We start from the raw sequence: 21,935 nt of genomic DNA on the forward strand, positions 1-21,935 counted from the left end.
GTAGCTACATAAATTTAGCTTAGGCAAAACTGAAAGCCATTTTCCCAGTTCAAGTGCTCAACAGCCACATGTGGCCACTGGACAGCATAAATCTAGAATACTTTCATTACTGCAGCAAGTGTTGGATAATGCTCAGGAAAATATATCTGATGCAGAGATAAGGAAGAGTGGGAACAGAGAACCAAAGACTAAAGCAGGAGTCCCAGAGGAGTGAGTGTACTGAGGAGAATAGAGCCTTGAGATGATCAGGCCATCACTGGCAGGGCTGGTAGGACAGAAATGTTCTGAAAGGAAATCAAGTCAGATTCCTATCCCAGTAGGCCTTAAGCAAAAGGTTGCTCCCAATGTTAGGATGTCTTTTCTGTGAGGAGAGACTGCAGGAGAACACACTGGAATGGAATGGTCTCAAACTTACCATGGTCACTGTACCGCCTCTGCTTCTGGCTGGAAGAAACACTTCTCTGCACCTTGTGGTGGGGAGACTGGCCAGTACTGTTGTTGAGGTCACTGCTTGGCCTAACCTTAGCAAGTGAAAGATTGCTGCTAGAACTGGAGTCACTAGCATCCAGCTAAGAGGAAATGAGAAGAACAGAGCAAACCACAACACGGACCCAAATAGTACGTTAGGAAACTAAACTTCTCATAACACACAAACCTCTCACAAACATTTCATTTACAGACGGAGAATCACGATGTACAAAAACGACAACCTTAAATTTGGGTACAAATATTTTTCTGACTGCTGAAAAAGCTCATGAAAGCATAGGTATTTATGATCTTCTTTTTAGGCTTTTTCAAATAATTTAAAATGTTCTCTTCATCTCATACTTTACATCATTTCTAAACTATTAATGGCTATAGGTTAACTTATGACATTCAAGTTTGTGACAACACCCACCATTAAGGTTACTATCTCAAAGATAAAACAGTAATTCATAATGGTCATAGCAGTTAGATTTGTCATTTGCAGGTAAATTTAAAAATGATACATGCAAATGTCACACATATTAACAAAATAAAAACTAAGAAAAGAACTTACTAAGCTCCATCATTTACCTAAACATCATGTTAGCTCCTTCTGATTAATTACTCTTACCTCTGAAGATTTTCTCCCCAACAGCAAATACGTAGCTGTGATCTCATCATATTTCATTTTACTAAGAGATTCTTGAATTTCTTCTTGTGAATATCCCATTCCCACCATAATATCTAAAAGAAGGACATAATATAGTTTATGTGTTTTGTTTAGATACAAAAATCACTGTGTTGCAGGATAAAATAATTTCCTTTATTTGACCCAAAACATCATAGATTTTTTTTAAGGTTTTTATTTATTTATTTGACAGAGAGAGAGAGAGAGAGAGAGAGAGAGCACGAGCCCATGCGCATGCGAGCACACCAGCAGAGGGAGCAGCAGAGGGAGGGAGAGAAAACAGGATCCCCGCTGAGCAAGAAGCCCAAAGCGGGGCTAGATCCTGGGATTCTAGGATCATGACTTGAGCCTAAGACAGATGCTTAACCAACTCCAGGTGCCCCCATTATAGATTTTCTAACATAAATGGGCAGTTGACTTATTTCTGAGTTACTAAGTGATATTCTAGGAAACTACAGGTAAGTTCCTAAATACGACAAAACATACAAGCTGACTCATATAACTTACGTTTAACTTCCTACTGTTCCCATTTTAGCATATCCATAGGGGTCAAAAAGAAATATGTTGCTTGCACACACATCAGCATGCAGGCACAGAGTAAATTACCTATTCTTTTCTGGTCTGAGATGTCTAGTTCTGGTTCAACAAATGGTTTAAGTTCATCTTCTTCATGCCCTGCATTGATCCATCTGTCCTTCATGATTTGCTGAAAGGTGAACTATTCATTAGCAGCATAAAATAAAACATGCTGATAACCACAATGTTTAGAAAATTTTATTTTCAACATGTCAAGGATTATATCTCAAAGGATAACTTTAAAAAGTTTTTAATGTCCCAATCCCTGCTTTAAAAGCCCCAGGACACTATTCAGTATGCATACAAACCAATCAAAAGTCTAAAAATACTTTAGACTTTCCAAAGTCATTACTTATCTTGCACTTATGTGATTACCTCTAGAGTGCCTCGTTTTATTGGATTTAGCACCAGGAAACGTTTGAGAAGGTTTTCACAGTCTGTGGACATGTAGAAAGGGATTCTGTATTTCCCTCTTAATACTCTTTCTCTCAGTTCCTTGGGGGAAGGGGGAGGTAGGGAGGAAAGAAAACTAGTGAGTCAATTTTTAGGTTAGAAAAGAACCCACTGAAATCCCATCATACTGACAGATCATTAAAATATTAACCGTCATCATTTAGTAATATGTTTAGCATTCTGAAGAACATGGATAACAACGGGTTCTTATACCTTTAGGTTCTGTCCATCAAAGGGGAGTGACCCGCTGACTAGAGTGTAGAGAATTACTCCAAGGCTCCACACGTCAACTTCCGGCCCATCATATTTCTTGCCCTGGAAGAGCTCTGGGGCTGCATATGGAGGACTGCCACAAAACGTATCCAGTTTACTGCCAACAGTAAATTCATTGCTAAAACCAAAGTCAGCTATTTTAATGTTCATATCAGCATCTAACAATAGATTTTCGGCCTAGAGGGAAAACATCAAGACAAAAATGGAATTTAACCAAAATATAATTAGAACTGTGATAGAATTAGGCATTTCATAAAAGCTTTATGTAATGATATAAAGTTAAAATATCCTAATGAACAAAATGAGAAAACATTCTTTCTAGAGCAAAAACAAAAACAAACCCCAGGAGATAAATTAGAATTTCTAATTTTATTATTAAATAATCATTATACCCAATGTGGGGCTGGAACTTACAACACTGGGATCAAGAGTCAGGTGCTATCCTGACTGAGCCAGCCAGGCACCCAGAATTTCTAATTTTTTAACATTAACAAAGTTAACAGATACAAAATATAGATTAAATCTGGCAATATTTTAAACAGTAAATGCCTCATGATAAAAAAACATTTAAATAGCTTTTTCAATTAATAATGATAAGCAGCTTTAAAAAATGAATACTTGCTTTAAGTGGACAGCCACGTTTCACAAAAACTGCTAAAGAACTATGCATGTGGCTATTATTGGGGAGGGGAGAGCCGTACACCTCATTCAAGGTACAGATCATAGTAATTTTCACTTATTTCAACAAACATCTACCATGTGCCAATGACACACCTGGCATTATATTTGTGTCTGAACATTTAATGGTGAATAAGACAGACAGGGTCTGGTTAGAGGGGGAAAGGCAGAAAGCCAAGCAGCTATGCTTTGACTTCAGTGGGGAGCTGTGGGCCCAGCACTGAAATGTGCACGAAGGTTTCCTAAAGGGGGTAAAAATCAAAACCACTGCCTAGAGGCCTAGTTAATAGTAGTGAGTATGAAGTGGCAGGCAGAATAAATAGTCTGAAAACTGAGAAGGAAAGAGAGAACATGTTTTACATTCAAAAAACTGAAAGTGTGTGGAAAAGAGGTGCAGGGGACATGGGCATGGCCCAAACAGAAAGGGCCAGTCCAGCGACTGGTAGGAAGTTCAAGTTTTCAACCTAAGGGCAATGGGAAGCCATTAAAGAGTAACTCAAGCAGGAAAATGACAATCTTGTTTGTATTTTTAAAAGATCAGACAAGTAAAGACAGACAAGAGAGGGAGAGGTAGGACACCTAGGTGGCTCAGCGGTTGAGCGTCTGCCTTCGGCTTAGGTTGTCATCCGGGGGTCCTAAGATTGAGTCCCACATAGGGCTCCCTGCAGGGAGCCTGCTTCTCCCTCTGCCTGTGTCTCTTCCTCTCTCTCTCTCTCTCTCATGAATAATTAAAAAAATAAATAAATAAAAAATAAAAAACAAGAGAGGGAGAGGAAAGACTGGAAGCAGGGAAGACCAATGAGAAGCTAGTGTATGAAATGCTGGTGGTCTAGATGAGGAAGAGCGTGATCAAGAGTGATTTAGCAAACAGTAGCAAAAGCACCTGGAGACTAAAAGAACAGCAGAGCAAAGGAAATGGAGGCACTGAGGGATATGAGGCACTAGAATGAGAAATGAACAGTCCAGGAAGCAAAAAGGTAAAGGAAAGACATGTAGAAAGGGATTTCTACTGAACCTGAGGCACAAGTGGGGCTTAGCGGGTACACATCTGTCAGCTGGGGACTGGGTCCCAGAAGACAGCTCTGGCTACTGACATGGATCATAGATTTGGGGGTCGGCAGCATATAGGAGCCACCGCAGCTACTAGAGTGGATGCCTAAGTAGCAGAGTGGGTTGTGGAGAGGGACAAGCCATGGATAATAATTACATGCAGAGGGGGAGGAGGTATGTACCAACAGAATCTAGATGATGTTTAGAGAGATACGGCTGTGAAGGTGGAGAGAGAAAAGGTGTGTGTCTGGACGGGGACTTGGGGTTGAGAGGTTTTTTTGGTAAAAGATAGTCCAGTATTCAGCATGTTTTTGAAAATGCTGCTGGTGAGAAGCCAGTGGGCAGAGGGCCCAGGAACCAGAGGCAGGGTGGGCAGAGCTGCCCTACTGACTGGAATAAGAGAAATGTTCTGAGAGGTGAAGAGGGTGCGTGGGTGCAGCTTGCTTTGCAGGCTTGCTAGGAAACTGAAGTGAGTTTCTGCTTGGCATTTCTATGTTCTCTGGGAAATAGAAAACAGTATCCTATGCCTAGAGTGAGGGCAGAAGCAAAGCTGTGTGCAGCAGGTCTCCAGCAGCACTGCTGTTACCAGGAGAGAAGGCTGACCGGAGACATGGAAGAGGTGGCCAGGTGGCACTTAGGGCACCGTTCAGGTGAAAGCATACATTTAGGGAGGCCCCTAGCTGTTTGGTAGTATGACGTTATTTTTTCAGGACCAACTATGATTTACCTTAATTCAAATATAAAATACTTTTAATAAACTTTGTATTTCATGAGTACCAAAACCTGATTAAAAGGATCAATTATTAAAGGTTTTACTTTTTCTTATTTAATAACATACTCTAACCTGTGACCACCCAGAAAACTGAGCATATACAGGTAGAGCACACACTCACAGACTAAGGGCCCTGCAACTCACCTTGAGGTCTCTGTGAACAATCCGCTTTTGGTGGCAGTACTGGACTGCAGATACAATCTGCACAGGAGAGACACAGATTAATAATCATTGTTAAGATGAAAACTTCATTAATGTTCACGCAGGCAAAATACTCAGTGAGCACCTGAATATCTGTGTGGATCTCTAAAAATAATTTTCTTGTGCTTTGAACTTTCCGATTTGGAAAAATTCAGGGGTAAGGGCAAGAAGAGACAGGCAAGGATACTCTTCCTGGTCTAATTTTAACTGGCACGTCTCCTCTTGGGCTTACTCGACATTCTGGTTATTTGGGAATGTGGTGCCAAGGCCCAATAAATTACCTGGATCTGGAGGACCCTAATTGCCCCCAGACCCAGGATCAGATGGCTCTGCTGCGATAGTACCCATGTAATTAACTCAAAACCAAACTGGCAGTTATAGACTATCCATGGCCAGGTGTTCATCCACCTTGGGTCTCCTGCTAATTTCTTCTCTTCCCCATCAGGACTGCTTCTTATAACACTGTCTTCCTTTTACCTGCTGTGGGCTCAAAGACAGCAAAACTTATTTCACCTGTCTGAGGATCAGCTTCCTCTTCCTTAAAGTGGAAAAGTAAATGTAATACATGTGAACTATAAACTAGATAAGCTATTGTGTGCTTGATCCATAAGGGTCCCTTCTACTCTCTGGATGATAAGCTTTTATTTAGTTAGCTTTGGGTCATTCCTGAGATTAGTACTGTTGATTAAACAACTATTTTGCTGAAATTTCACACTTCTAATTTTTTTTTTTTAAATTTTTATTTATGTATTATAGTCACAGAGAGAGAGAGAGAGGCAGAGACACAGGCAGAGGGAGAAGCAGGCTCCATGCACCGGGAACCCGATGTGGGATTCGATCCCGAGTCTCCAGGATCGCGCCCTGGGCCAAAGGCAGGCGCCAAACCGCTGCGCCACCCAGGGATCCCTCACACTTCTAATTTTTAAAGAAGTCTGCGCTTTCCTTCCTTCCTTCTTTCTTTTTAAAGATTTTATTTATTACTTATTTAAGAGAGAAAGCATGCAAAGGGTTGGGAGGAGGAGTAGAGGGAGAGGGAGCCCAATTCCTAAGCTGAAGGCAGATGCTTAACTGACTGAGCCACACAGGCACCTCAGAAGCCACCTTTTCTAGTTTAATAAAAGTTTTATGCCTATTATAGGAATTTTAGGAAATACAGAAAGGTATATTTAAGCATATGCCTAATAACATCTCTGGTTGTTTTAGTGTATCTGCTTCTAATATTTTAGTTGGTGTTATGCATGTATAACTACATATGACCACATATACCAAAACTGGGGTTCTAATGAAAATATGGCTTCTTTCTCCAGATCATCATCAGCCTTTTTTTTTTTTTTTTTTTTTTTAAGATTTTATTTATTTATCCACAAGAGAGAGAGATAGGCAGAGACACAGGCAGAGGGAGAAGCAGGCTCCATGCAGGGAGCCTAACGCAGAACTTGAGCCCGGGTCTCCAGGATTAGGCCCTGGGCCGAAGGCGGCGCTAAACCACTGTGCCACCCAGGCTGCCCCATCATCAACTTTTAATTGTAAGCTCCACACACCTACCTACACAGGAAGGCTGTTTTTACTTTTAAGTAGGCTTCACATCCAGCATGGGCCTTGAACTCATGATCCGGAAATCAAGAGTTGCATACTACCTACCGAACCAGCTAAGCACCCCAGCTATTTTATCAGTTGGCATTCTGGTTAAGAGCAAGGAGCAAGGAGAACCTGGACTGGAGTTAAGGTGAGGTTATGCCAAAATCAGGGCTTTACTAAGTAGCTACATACTTCATAAAGTGAATATTCATAAGATCAGGTCCACTTATAATTAACAAAAATTATAAAAATTCCAATGCCAAAATACAGTTTATTTATTTTAAATACTTTATTTATTTATTCATGAGAGACACAGAGAGGTAGAGACATAGGCAGAGGGAGAAACAGGCTCCTTGAGGGGAGCCCAACATGGGACTCAATCCCTGGACTCCAGGATCACGATCTGAGCCAAAGGCAGACACTCAACCACTGATTCGCCCAGGTGTCCCACCAAAATGTAGTTTAGAACACCTGTTACCTTAGATGATGATCATTTATGCCGTGCTACTCTGCATGAAAACTGGGAAAATGAAATCGCTTTGTTTACCCAAAACAAACAGGCGCACTGCCTAGGATGTGGGTACCACTGACCTTAATTCTGTCTGACCTGACTTTCCCTCTTTTCACCCCCTGCTATACTGAGATTTCTCTTACAGATTATTTTGAAATTTTGCTTTTGAATCAGATTTGACAATTTCTTATCCCTTCTCAAAGAGATCAAAAAACTTCTTTTACCTCCAAAGAACTCAAAAGTTAACCTTTCAAAGCCACAATAACCTAAAAATACTCAGCTTTAAATCTCTGGGTTTTTCTGCATTCTTTTAAGCTAGAATCAGTTCTTTTTTTTTTTTTTAAGATTTTATTTATTTACTCATGAGCGCGCGCGCGTGAGAGAGAGAGAGAGAGAGAGAGAGAGAGAGAGAGAGAGACAGGCAGAGGGAGAATCAGGCTCCATGCAGAGACCCCGACGTGGGACTCAATCCCGTGTCTCCAGGATCAGGCCCTGGGCCGAAGGTGGCACTAAACCGCTGAGCCACCCGGGCTGCCCTACAATCAGTTATTTCTTAAGAAAGGCTGAGAATCTGGATGTTTTCCAGATTGAAATATGAAAGCAAACCTAATTTACCTCCAAACAGGAAAAAGCAGAGGCAGCAACGTTACCAACACAGCAAGAAAGGAGATGGGATGGAACCAGGAATCTATTCTCTTTGAAAAGAACAGAGCTCATTCAAAGGCTTAACCATACAAGCGGTCACTAGGATGAGAATGGTGAAGGAGGTAGGAAGGAGGCATTATCTACTGATGAATGTAGAAAGAAGGGTCTATTTTTCACAGACATTATCATGCAGAGTATACCTTGTATATGGTACACCTTCCTCTTTGCCCCAAAGACGAAAACTTATTTAGTCAAAGAATAGCTTATAAAGTTTTGGAAAGCATGGCAATTAGATACAGCAAAGTAGAAACACCAATATCCTGCTTCATCCTTCCAAGTTCAAATGAGGGGTCTTAAGGAAATACTATGGCAAGATTAAACTGTAAGCAGTGTAAATCAAGTTGTTAGTTTTAAAGCACATAAACTAGGCTTTCCTTGACCAACTAACAGGTTCCTCAATAAAGACTTTAGAATTTCTGCAGGAAATTTAAAATAAGAAATAAGTGATTGCCTCAAGATGTAGGTTAGTAAATGTCCGAGTCCCTCCTACAAGTCGGACCCTACCAGGGAGATGGGTGGAAACAGAAGTGAGGAGCAGTGACAGTGAAGCGCTAGCTGCTTCACTGGAGAGAGTCAGGCTCAAACCTGCTGTTGCTGGTGGCACTAACCTATTCCTCACAATCAACAGACCATATCCACATAAATGTTTGCAAATCAGACAGTATCTTAGTGGGAAGGAAATTATGTTTTATGAGGGGGGGAAAAACCCTCTTGGCTTTTAAGTGGTCAATTTATAAAAATTAAAGAGTATAGTTATGGAAAGGGCCAGACAGACTTTGTTTTGTCATAAAGAGAAATTTAAGCTTCCCTCCAAAGACACAGAATAAACTGATACCAGAACTGGAAAGTACTTCAAAATTTATCATCAAGTATAGCTTCCAATTTTTGTAGGTAGAAAAATTTAGGATATGAGAAGTTAAATGCTGGCCAAAGATTAGTCTCAAGCTTTGTTCTTTTTTTTTTTTTTTTTTTTTTAAATTTTTTATTTATTTATGATAGTCACAGAGAGAGAGAGAGGCAGAGACACAGGCAGAGGGAGAAGCGGGCTCCATGCACCGGGAGCCCGATGTGGGATTCGATCCTGGGTCTCCAGGATCGCGCCCTGGGCCAAAGGCAGGCGCCAAACCGCTGCGCCACCCAGGGATCCCTCAAGCTTTGTTCTTTAATAGGTTTTAATTCAAAGTACTATTAATATTTAAGTTTATTATTTATTTATTTATTTTAAGACTTTATTTATTTATTCATGAGAGACAGAGAGAGAGAGAGAGAGAGAGGCAGAGACACAGACAGAGGGAGAAGCAGGCTCCATGCAGGGAGCCCTATGTGGGACTCGATCCTGGGTCTCCAAGATCAGGCCCTAAGCTGAAGGCAGGAGCTAAAACTGCTGAGCCACCCAGGCTGCCCCAAGTTTCTTTTTTAAAAGATTTTACTTATTTATTCATGAAAGAGAGAGAGAGAGAGGCGCAGAGACACAGGCAGAGGGAGAAGCAGGCCTTCACCAAGAAGCCTGATGTGAGACCCAATCTGGGATCACGGTATCACACCCTGAGCCAAAGGCAGTCAGTCGCCCAACCACTAAGCCACCCAGGTGTCTGGTATTTAAGTTAAATTTAAGCCTGCATCTGGCTTATGTAAGACAAAGCTAATAATGAATTTTGGGATTGTAACACTCTTCTTGCTAAAAATCGGGAAATAGTTTTAATTGATACAATCTTAGGTGTTTTGAAACACTCTAGATTTTTTCTTTCTCTCTCTCTTTTTTAAATATTTTATTTATTCATGAGAGACAGAGAGAGAGGCAGAGACATAGGCGGAGGGAGAAGTAGGCTCTCTGCAGGAGCCCGATGTGGGACTCGATCCTGGACCCTGGGATCACATCCTGAGTCAAAGGCAGACGCTCAACCACTGAGCCACCCAGGCATCCCAAAACACTCTAGATTTTTGAGGCCAAATTGTCAAAAACCAAGGTTAAGAGTGAGGTGAAAATCTTGATAAAGCTAGAAACTGAACCCACGGTCATCTCTAGTACAGTTCCTTAGACATGAAATATACTTAATAAATTTTTGTTGAACTGAATTGCTAACCCTTGCTCCATCCAATGGGCCTTATAACCCATTTATATAGGCAAACACTGTATGCTTCAGGAATAAATAAGCAAGATAACTTTATTAAGTTAATAAACTAAAGGTGCATTAATTCATACCTGTCTAAATTTAGCTCTTGCTTCTTTTTCCTTCATTCTTCCATGTGCGACCAAATAGTCAAACACTTCACCTATAATTGAGAGAAATAAAAGTCAGCAGAAGTGCTACTTCTACACATTACTTTTCCCATAAATTGATGATGTTTCACTTTTAGAAATGCTCTGATTTTTATTTTTAAATACAGGCACGAAGATAAACAGAAACATGGATTTCGAACTAAGCTAGCCTTAAGTTTAACTATAGGCAAAAGTCTAAGCCATAAACTTCCTCACCAAGACAACATAGACCTGAGTAGAAGATATACTAGGTGTCTACTTGGCAGAAATATAAATGCTGAATAAAAGCAAAAATAAGTTGGGAGTTCCAGAAATATGTTTGTCTTAATTCTGCAAATTACTTTGAGACAATTAGAAAGATGTTTGTAACTCTCAAGTGTAATGCCTTTAAATATTTGAAAAAATATAAATGACCTTATATGCAGGTACTACTTATAATGCTAAGGTCTCCCCAGAGAATTCCATTTCACTACATATATGCAATAAGCATATAGATTTGCAGTTTCTTTAAGCAGAAAAACTTGACATGCCTATGACAGCGTTAAAATGCATTTGGGGCTCCTAATGTCATGAATTTGCACGTTAAAGATCTAATAGCATGTAAGCGTTGACCTACACACTATTATATTCCGCTGTGCCTACATTATTAAAATTAATATGCACTTTAATTTTGTTTTCTCCCTTTTTACTGTTTGATATCAATTATAATCAGTCTGCTATTAGAATCATGATTGGTTTTGATTTTCAGTACTATCTAGAGCTGCTATTTTGTTTTTATCGCTTTCCCCCACTTGATAGTGATATATCTAGTATATGTATGTACTATTTAGTATTTCATTCTTTGGACATACTATTCAATGGGTTTGTTTTCTCACTATTACCTAAGGCTCTTGGAATTTTTATATTTTAAATGAATCATTTTGAAATGATATTTATATATATAATACAGTAAAATAAAATATTTAGAATGCTACCAAGTTATATCACATTGGTTCAAACTGCTGGCTAGTGGAAAAATGAAACCATAAGAATATGTATTGGGATAAATTGGTATTTGATTTATTGGCACTTTTAAGTAATTTGGGTGTACATGTTTTCTTACTGATTTAAAGAATAAGTACTTCCGTTTCATTTACTATGAAATAGGATCACGTTTTTAGAAATGAATTACGTTTCTCTATCGTGTGCACTCTTTTAAGTTTTTGGTGCAATTCTAAATAATTGCTTTATATACATAATTTTATGTTATAATATTAAGTTTTTTTATTGCTTTTATCAAAGAAGAATTACCACCTGAACAGTTTACATCAATACTCAGTATTTTTGATATGTTGAAGTATTATACTTGTATCATTCAATTTGAGATTACTATGTTACAAATCAAATTTCATATTCTTTATTGATGAATTATTCTTTATTGAGGTAGGTTTGATAAGACTGCAACTAGAGGATAAATACTACATTAATTAAAATTGCTACTATATTTTAAAACATAGAATGTAACTATATTGCAAAAGTTGTTCTAAGTAAAAAGTACCGCATTCAGCTTCTAAAACAGGCACTGAATAATTTTTTTTTCTTTATTTCTTTAAATACATGTCTTCAAAATTGCTGTGACCTACTAAACCTCATTTTATTTATTTTGCATACTTTGGCTTCTCTGTCCACACCATCAAAGGAAAGACTTTTCAGCGCTCCTATTACCTGTGCCCTTCTAAATACTTGACTCTCTCTAGGGTTGCGATAAAAAGACTCAGCTCATAATTTAAACTATATCACTTAAGTTTGTGGTCTTTCTAGGCCAATTTAAGATTGTTCTTGTACTTTTTAAATCTTTTCTGCTGACTGCCCAAGCTTTAAAGTTGTTAATTTGGAGATGACTGCTAGGATCCCTCAGACTTGGTGTGGAGGGAAGTGGGGAAGAGCAGAATGTGTTTATATGTTAGTATGAGAAACATATCTTCTATACATATATATATATTCTTTAGTAAAAGCATTCAATCTTTTTACAATTCTATTTAAAATGTATAGTCCAAGAGCAAGTGAAGGAATATTTCTTAAAATTCATTTTGTTTTCCTTTTTAAAAGCAGAAGCAATGCTAGTGTAGCATTAATGGTAAGACAATTTAAATGTATTGTCCCATGTGGAATAGGAGTTATTAACTGTTTTTAAAGCCTTACATTATTTTTTTTTAAAGAATTTGTCTTCCTGTAATTTTCTTCACAATTAAAATACCCCAATATTTTAACAAAGGAGATGTAAGATACATCAAATATAGGTGAATTAAGGTAATGTTTTTTAGACCTGAAACTATCATTGCTTGAATTTATCATCAGTGTTCATTTCTATTGTATTTAGTTATCTATCCAATAATTGTATTGGCTTAGCAGAGACTGTATGTTAAGTGTATTACAGCTTTAGATTGTGAAATTGTGTAGCATAGGTAAACATCAAAACCCTTTATTTTTGTACATCAGATTTCCAGCATTAGAACCATGTAGAATACTAGCTGTTAAAGATTATACAATAAAGGAACTTGGCAAACCAAAAAGAAAAACAAAAAAAACTATAGGCAAAAGTTCTTTGATAAAATCTTTAAGCGAAAAAAGCCTTAAAATTAAAATTCCCTATGTTTATACCATCTTATTTTAGGGGTTATGTTTTTAATGTGCCTTCATAAAAACTGAAAGTTAAAAAAGGAAAGTGGTTTGTGTTAAAAGAGGATTACACTTTCATTGTAGGATTAGGAAACAAGCAGGTCCTGAATAAGTTAATTCATTCAACAAGTATTTATTGTGTGCCTACTAACTGCTATGCATTGTTCTAGGCACTGGGGAAATATAACAGAAAACACAGTGAAGTCCCTTTCCTCACAGAAAGTTTACTTTCTGGTAGGGAGAGACAGGGAATCAACAAACAAGCAAATAGTATGTCAGCTGACAAGGACTGTGGAACAGAGGCAGAGGAAGAAATAGGAAGTGTGTCTGCATGTGCAAGTGCTTTGCTGACTACTGTGAGGGAGTGGACAATGTCATTATCTGAGAGAAAGAGTCTAGGCAGAGGAAATAGCTGAGAGCAAGAAGGCTATCTGGCTGAAGAAGTGTGAACAAGGAGAAGGGAATTAATGGATGGGCACAGGAGATGGGCAGGAGGGGTGAGGTCATGAAGAGTCCCACAGGTTTTGCTCTGAGCGAGGAGAAGCAAAGGAGGCTGTGAAGTGACTGACCTCTTGAAAAGGTCACTTTGGCTGCCAGAGGGGGAGGAGGTCAAGGTTGGGGAAGGCACAGAAAGATAAGTGGGAATAGTGCAGTAATCAGGGCAAGAATGAGGGACGCTGAGCCTCCAATGGGAAGTGGCAATGGTGGTGAGAAGTGGGGGGTTTGGGACTCGATGGGAAGATCAATCCAACAGCACATGCTGGTGAACACCCATCAGACAGTTTACACAGTATTAATTACTCAGGGAAGAGGTGACCCTTCAGGAAATACATTAGTATTATCAAGTGGGAATAAAGAAACAATACTTATGAAATCAACAGAAAAGAGTACTAATTGACCAAATTAGACATAAAATGTGTTTGGAAAGAATCATATCTACTTCATAAAAATAAAGACTATTTCCATCAGCTTAGTGATAACATTCAACTAGAAGATTCTGATGCTTAAAAAATGCTTAGTTTCAGAATATAACAAATACTTTTGAGGAAAAAGCTACTCTGAATTAATATCTCTAATTTTTAAGCTTCTACCCTAAGTGAAACATATTTAAATAATGGACAGGCATAAATATTCTCAAGTTATCACTTGATTGCATAATGATCTTTAAAAATGCATTACATATTGTTTTTTTCTTTTTAAAATCTTTTTTCTCTTCCATTTTTTTTTACAAACCCTTGTGTTGAGGGCTGACTTTCAATATGCATTACATATTGTTAATTTACACTACACAATTCGTTTAACTATGATGAATTACGAAATGTCAGCTCAGTAAAATGTCAGCATTTTCTAAGCGAATGACCTTTCTATTTGTAGAATAGTATACAATGCCAAAACAAGTGGTTAAAAAATGAATACAGCAAGAGATGTGTGCATATCATATGAAAAACAGTTTGGACTTAAAAAACATAATGAATTAAACCCACTAGTTGTTGCAGAGTAGCATGGAGAAAAGTCCAAGTCTGTCAATATAATTTTAAAATATTTTTATAAATTTATAAGCAATATAAACCTCTTAAGAGATTTTGGAACCATAAAGTCACACTCACAATAAAGCTATAAATCAGGAATTCAACCCAGATTGCTTTATTTTCCTTATTAAAAACGTATTAGCACTCAGATTAAGTAGCTCAACTGAAAACCTCAAAAGGCTATTTATCAGGAAAAAGAAGCAAATAGTGGCTCTCCCACCCAAGTCAGGGTCCATGTGGTTGAGAGGACACTGGACAGGTAATCAGATCAGAAAGCCCTTTGACCTAGTTCAGGTCCTGACACTAAACTAGCAATGGAACTTTTGCCACAGAATAACCTTCCAAGGCTTCAGTTTCATCTGTAAAAATTAGGCAGTTTGCCTTAGATGGTTTCTAAGATTCCTTCCAAATGGCAAATATAACCACAAAAAAACAGATGTCCTGGAGATTGACAGTGCTTTGTTGAGCTGATTAAAATAGCCCAAGCCAAAAAAGCACCACCACCACTGATGAGTTCTGTTACAATGCTGAACAATGCACTGAACCCTCAAAAGAGGGCTGTGTTAGCACATCCGCTAAGAAGCTCAGAGACATGGTAACTCATCAGGCCACGTTGTCAATGAGAGGCACTGGCTGGATTGATCCCATGTCTGTGTTTTCGAAAGCCCACCCTCTTTCTACTAAAAGTGGATGCTTCTCAGATGTTAGTCTTGCTCCTATGTAAGAGCAATCTCTATGACCCTGACACTTAAAATAGGTGGAAAAGGAAAGCCATGACCAACCGACCAATCAGAAGAGGCTATCTACTATCAGAAGGCTAGGGCTCCAGCCTAGCCTGGCAGCATGACCACAATGACTTCCCAGTCTCCGTTTCCTCAAGGGTAAAAGCTAAATTTATGTAGCTACCAAAGTTTCATTAAATTGACTACCTACTCCTCTCTAAGCCTGGTATTTTTCGTTTTGGTAGAATCATAGAATTTTACAGTAGCACTGCAGAAGCTACACAAATGAAAAGGTTATAAACATGCCTGTAACACAAGGAGAAAGTGTTAAAACTCCATATAGATTTTTGACACTGCAATTGTTTCAGCTCTTCTCACTCCTTCTCAATTGTGAAAAATCCCAACTAAATTCTCAAATTACATATTTAAACTCTATTATCACACAACTAATAATGACTTAGGAGTATGAAAAGATGGTGTCAGAGGCTTTCCTATTGTAACTCATTCTTGCCCACAGTAGGTTTAAAATCTTTTATTTTGGCTAATTCATTACAATGAGGCTGTGATTGAATTTTCTGTCTGATCCAAGTCCTAACAATAAAACTCTACTATAATCAAAACAATCAAAGCTACCCTTTATGTCCCGAGTAGTTTGTGATTTCGTAAGTGCACTACAATTCTTATTTGTTGAGTATCTGCTAAGTGCCAGGCTCTATCTAGAGGTGTAGAGGTAGGGAACATGCAGAGACCAATTAGAATGTTTCTGCTCTCTGCAGACAAGGAGCTTACATGTGATCCCAACCTCAACCCCAAAATGAGTATCTCTGTAAAACAGAAGTTATATACATACATTTCAGAAAAATGATTACATGTATACAACCCTATAGACCAAAAAAATGATGAGTCCTTAACCTTTAAGGAAAAATCTAAACTTATGTACTGCAACTACCATTTCTGGCCTTAGGAAAGATGAACACCAATGACATTAAAATGCGATAAAGAAAACCATCCAATAGGCAGTACACGTTGATTTCAAACAGGCTAATGCACTAATATATTTAAAAATCCAAGTTCTTAAAATGTTAAATGTTGTTGCTTAAAATTCGTAAAATGTTGCGCGTTTATATATACATGATGGTATATGATTCAGCCTTAAAGAGGAAGAAAAACTGACACATGCTGTAACACAATGAACCTTGAGGACATTATGCTGAGTGATTCCACTCATATGAGGTACCCACAGTAGTCAGCTTGACAAAGACAGGAAGTAGAATGGTGGGTGCCAGGGGCTGGGGAGGAGAAGAGCCAAGTTAGTGTTTAACGGGGACAGAGTTTCAGTCTGGGAAAATGAAAAAGTGCTGGGGATGGATGGTGGTCATGGCTATACAACAACATGGATGTACTTAATGCCACAGAACTGTAAACTTAAAATGGTCAAAACGCTAAATTTTATGTTATGTACATCTGACCATAATAAAAGAAATCCCAGTTTTGGATATTATTAATAACGCTAATATTGAAGTACTTAATAGTAACCCCCAGAAGAGCCAAGACAGCTTTTCTGATTCTAATACTACTGTATTATGATTCTAGATGTTAAATGAACCCTTAACAATTATCCATGCAGGGAGCATGGCTGTGTTTTCTAAAAGGGAAGAAAGAAAGAGGAACCATGTAAGTTTCTTACCTCCACTTGCATACTCCATGATTAGGTAGAGTGTTTTGTCAGTTTCAATGACTTCAAACAACTTCACTAGGGGAGGGGAAAGGATTTGGGAGAAAAAGAAACAATGTCTGTATACATATACACTGTACATATAAACTCTAAGTACTAAAAGTTAACCGATTCTCTGTTGAAGATTTTCATAACTGGCTCTCTTAACAGATTTTTTTTTGGGAGAATTTTATCATATATTACTACAACACATGTTATAAAGCATGAATTCTGCAGGGACTGCTCAGATCTATTTTACTTCACCAAGTGTATGGCTTTAAGGAAATATAGAACAATTTCACTTGAGACTTCTATTGCTTGGGAAGCTTGATTCACTTGTCCTGAGAGAACAAGGTTCTTTTGTTACTATTCTGAAGCAAGAGATGGAAAAGTAGTAGAAGGGATTATGCTATAATTAATTGAAAAGAACTTTTTAAAGATTTGCAATGGGTCGGTGTGACTTTGCTATGTAGCAAATTAAAAATACTTTAAATTCACAAAACCATATCAAATCAATCAGAAATATACACATTTTAAAATGAAACTGAAGTACATTTCTAAAGCTACTGAATCACTATTTTCCATATCTACTTTATTTTGGTAATACATACTTTAAAGTTAAATTTACCAAAAAAGGGGGGATGGGGTGCAGGCCATTTTCTGACACTTTAATATAGAGTATCAGACTAATAAAGTGCCTAACATAGTATATGTGTTTGCTGAACTGATGAATAAAGTTATCATATAATTTCTAAAATGATATGTTCAGGTTGTCAGGAAATAATTTATTATTTATTTATTTATTTATTTTGGTCACGAAATAATTTAAAGAAATTTAAGACATATATGCTGGTAAACCATCAACATACAAATAAAACCTAACATTCCAGTGTAAATATGGGCTCTTCTGGAAAAACTATCTGAATCTAATACAAATTTAAATTTTTATAAATTCGTATATATCGTATCAAACATATATCATTTAGGAGTAAGTAGAGAGAACTGTAATCAGCACACAACTTAAATAACTAAAGAAAATAAGTATGTTTAAGTTAGCTAGTTCTAAGCTGCAGTGATTGGTTATTTGGTGAAAAGCTGGAATATGAAGCCGAGAATTAGCTAGCCAATCGTAAAGGGCTGACAGGAAAAGTGAAGAACGGTTTTCTTCTCAATATATTCCTTGTTATTTTTCTCCAAACATATCCTATTTCATTGATTCTAAAATTATATATTTTTTCACATTTCAACTAGTACGTAGACTTTTTTCCTTAGCAGTATGTAAAACTAGTAATGCCTTTTAAATGATGTGGCTTAGATTTGATGAAATAGGGTATAATCTTTCCCCTCCTGTGACTACATTTTATCGTTTATTCTTATGCCTTAAGAATTGATAGGATATCTGTAACATCAAACTTTTTCCCTCCTACTTCCTAGAACTGATTTTGATATTAAACTGGTTAAAGTGGCTGTCTTAACAGCTATTTCACTCTAGAAGTAATATTTTTAGCTTGTAGGAACTATCACTGTGTAAAAAAAGTTATATTATTCAAAAAGTTCTATGTTATATGTGTAATCAAATGTTTTCATTGAGATGTATATACTAAGTATGTATATTACTATATACTATAGTATATACTATATATAGTATACATATATACTATAGTATATAGTATATATATACACACTATATTAAGATGTGTATTACTAAGTAATTTGCATACTTTCACATTATTCCTATAATTATGATGAGAACAGGATCATGACCCTTCCTCATCTGTACTTTACTTATTTTTAGGTAGGCCCAACGTCCAACATGGGGTCTGAACTCCTGACTCCAAGATCAACAGTTGCACGCTCCACTGACTGAGCCAGCTAGGTGCCCTTACACCCTTCCTTTAAACCCACCTCATCAAACCTAGCACTGAGGTATGCACACAGAGGGCACATGAAACAAATTTATACTGTAAAAAATAATTCCTAAAAAAATTCCATTAGATAGCAGGTATCCTGTATCTTTTAAAATACGATTCAATATGCAAGTAATTTCTTAACACTGCCATAGCAAAACCTTTGAAAATCTTAACTGACTGATTATAATTCCCTTTTCCATATATGAATTAAATAAAATTATGTTTTAATATGCATTAAAAATTGGAAAGTTATGATCTGATTAGAGTTTCTACTGCATTAAAGCTTTAAATTCAGGAGTTTAATACCTAAGAGCTTTTAACTTGTCTTTACCAATTTCAAAAAGTTAATAAAAATGATCAACAATTTGTATAAATACATATTTTATGAAAAGTATACCTGGGCTGGGAAGAGGAAAGATATTTCTTATCACTCCTGGAATATATGTTTAGACCCCAAATGGAATGCATCGAGACCCAAAAGTATTTAAGAAAGCAGAAAATACCTATGTTTGGATGATTTAAAATCTTCATTATTCTTACTTCTCTGAAGAGCTAAAAAACAAACACATAATCCCCCAACACAGGTTATTAAACATTCTATTCCACTGTTGCAATACAAATTTAAATCACCAGTCCACATCTAACATTAGCATGAAAGTCTAGGGTAGCTATAAATGCTTCAGTTTTATCTCCAGGAAAAGCATAAGTCACAGAGGAGGATGATACCACAATCTCAATTATATTTTGCTATCATGAACATATAAGATCAGATTTAGGCAGGAATAGTTTGTGATTAAACTCGGCCTGATTTAATATCTACCGGGGTAGATACTGCCCATCCAAACATGTATAGTCCTAATGAACTACCTCATGAGAGTATTAGGACTGATAATTCCAAGAAATTCTACGAGAATATTTTGAACAAAACCACTTTGGGAAATTCTTATGGAGAAGACAGGTAATTTAACATGGAAGTCTTGGCAGACTGTTAAATTAATGGTCCTAATGAGTCCTGCCTTGCATGTTCACATTTTTGTATGGGCTTTGTGACTTGCTCTAGCCAATGGGACATTATCAAACTGGAAAGCAAGAGGAGGGTGGATAAATGCTGGCGTATTGACGTTTGCTATCTTAGAATGATGTTGCCATGATATGAAGAGGCCAGTCTAGCCCCTTTCATATTCAAGTATGAAAGACTATATGTAGGGAAAGACCCCATTGTTTCATCTAAGTACACACAGTCTCATCAGTTTGTCAGCTGAATGCTGCCACACAAGTGAACCCAGGGGATGCCATAAGAAAAACCATCCAGTAGAGTTGCCCAGTCATCACAGAGAATAAGAAATATTAAACTGCTACTAACAGAAGATCTCAGAAAATAACAATTTAAGAGGCCATATTATCCAATCCTCTTGCAAACAAGTGCAAACCAGGAAAGGAGAGGGAAAGATCTCCCAAGGTCCTGCTCTCTTTCTGTGGGGAGATGGGCCAGAACTAGGTCTCCCAACACCCAGTATCTATAACCTATAGGAGGCATGGGCTGGGAAGAACTTGGGAAGAGGAGAAGGAACAGCTATGTGGAAAGGAATCTGGGGAGAAATCACAGGGTCTTACTGCATTTGTCCTGTCCACATCTAATCTAGAATTTAATAAGCACCTAACAACTAACAGCATGGAGATGGATATGGATGTATCCGACCTCTAATTGAGCTCAGAGCTTAAAAACATGGAGTGAAGCTTTGCGCAGTGGCAGTATCGTAGCCAATGAGGTTTATCTGAGGCGTGATTATTGCTAATTGAAAAAACATGGAGTGAGAGGAGTAAAATTCTTTTCCTGAATCATCTCTAAAGGCTGGAGGACTATCTCCAACACAAGTATCTCCTGTTGCTGCTGTGGTCATTCTCACGTTTTATGTCCTGAGATGAGAAGACAGCCACTCCGACAACCATTCTGGCTTGGGTTCTTTTTTAGTTTCCTTCTGTCAAACCAACACAGAAGCTTTGTGTTCCAATCCATTACAGTTGAATTTGTAGCTTATAATCTGAATCTCCCAGTTATTTCCCCAATTGCTAAAGCTCCAAGTTAGATACAACCAACAAGTTAGGACCCTGCTTTATTTTTATTTTTTTATTATTATTTTTTAAAGGTTTTATTTATTTTTTAATGGGGGGGGGGTGCAGAGACACAGGCAGAGGGAGAGGAGAAGCAGGCTCCATGTAGGGAGCCCGACGTGGGACTCGATCCCGGGTCTCCAGGATCACACCCTGGGCTGAAGGTGGCGCTAAACCGCTGAGCCACCCGGGCTGCCTAGGACCCTGCATTTAATATAAAACTCAGATCTCAGCCACGGTGGCCTCTACATCCCCCTACAACTTGAGCTCCAGCCACCTTGATTCCTCTCAGATATCAGAATATTTAAAGCTTTTTCCTTCTTTAGAGTCTTTTTTCCTTTCTGTCCTTGAAGTCTCAGGCAGATTCTCTGAAAACCTTATTTTAGAAGATCTCCTTTGTTTTAGCTCATAGTGGTCTGTTTGCTTTTCTAGAATGTCTTTCAAGTATAATGATACATTTTTGTGTACCTGTTTATTGTTGCCTTGTCATCCACTTGGGGGTGGGGAGGCACACCGGTCTCCTTTCACTACTATATACTTGAAACCAAGCCACACAACAGGAACTCATTTGTTTGATAAATCCCTGCATTAAAGTACTAACTACCAAGAAGCCTGGTTTTGTTTTTGTTTTTTTTAAAGATTTTATTTATTTATTCATGAGAGACAGAAAGAGAGAGAGGCAGAGACACAAGCAGAGGGAGAAGCAGGCTCCATGCAGGGAGCTCGACGCAGGACTTGATCCCAGGTCTCCAGGATCACGCCTTGGGCTGAAGGCAGTGCCAAACCGCTGAGCTACCCGGCCTGCCCAAGAAGCCTGGTTTGAGCTAGCTTCCTTAGCATTCTAATGACTAGACTGCTTTTAAATTCTGAGTAGCAGAATGCTTGGTGCAGAACTGTCATCGTTCTGCTGGAAGGAGACTAGGTCAAATGAAGGAAATCATTTTTAAAACCCTACTAGCAGCACAGCATCGAAATAAAGTAATCAGAGCCACACAAGTAGGTAAAGATGCAGTATTATAGGAATTTGAGGGAGGCAGAGCTGACTTCAGTCTGGTGTAGCAGGCAGGATGAAGGTAACCA

General features: G+C 37.9%; 1 protein-coding gene and 1 pseudogene across 9 annotated transcripts in view; one reads left to right on the top strand and one right to left on the bottom strand.

The window, feature by feature from the left end:
• Nucleotides 1–21,935, bottom strand: part of MARK3 (microtubule affinity regulating kinase 3) — a 126,835-nt gene that overhangs the window by 28,639 nt on the left and 76,261 nt on the right. For 7 of the 9 annotated variants that reach the window (XM_041758041.1, XM_041758037.1, XM_041758034.1 and 4 more), the window contains 9 exons: nt 19,247–19,295; nt 16,807–16,872; nt 10,154–10,224; nt 5,100–5,156; nt 2,396–2,632; nt 2,105–2,224; nt 1,760–1,859; nt 1,097–1,209; nt 416–569 (listed from right to left, as the gene is read on the bottom strand). In XM_041758041.1, coding sequence (XP_041613975.1) covers nt 416–569; nt 1,097–1,209; nt 1,760–1,859; nt 2,105–2,224; nt 2,396–2,632; nt 5,100–5,156; nt 10,154–10,224; nt 16,807–16,872; nt 19,247–19,295 — 967 coding nt within the window. The remainder of the gene's footprint in view (nt 1–415; nt 570–1,096; nt 1,210–1,759; nt 1,860–2,104; nt 2,225–2,395; nt 2,633–5,099; nt 5,157–10,153; nt 10,225–16,806; nt 16,873–19,246; nt 19,296–21,935) is intronic. The other 2 variants (XM_041758036.1, XM_041758039.1) reach the window with 1 other exon arrangement.
• Nucleotides 20,479–20,596, top strand: LOC121494128 (annotated as a pseudogene).

This window comes from Vulpes lagopus, chromosome 6, assembly GCF_018345385.1.
Source record: "Vulpes lagopus strain Blue_001 chromosome 6, ASM1834538v1, whole genome shotgun sequence".
Lineage (NCBI taxonomy): Eukaryota > Metazoa > Chordata > Mammalia > Carnivora > Canidae > Vulpes > Vulpes lagopus.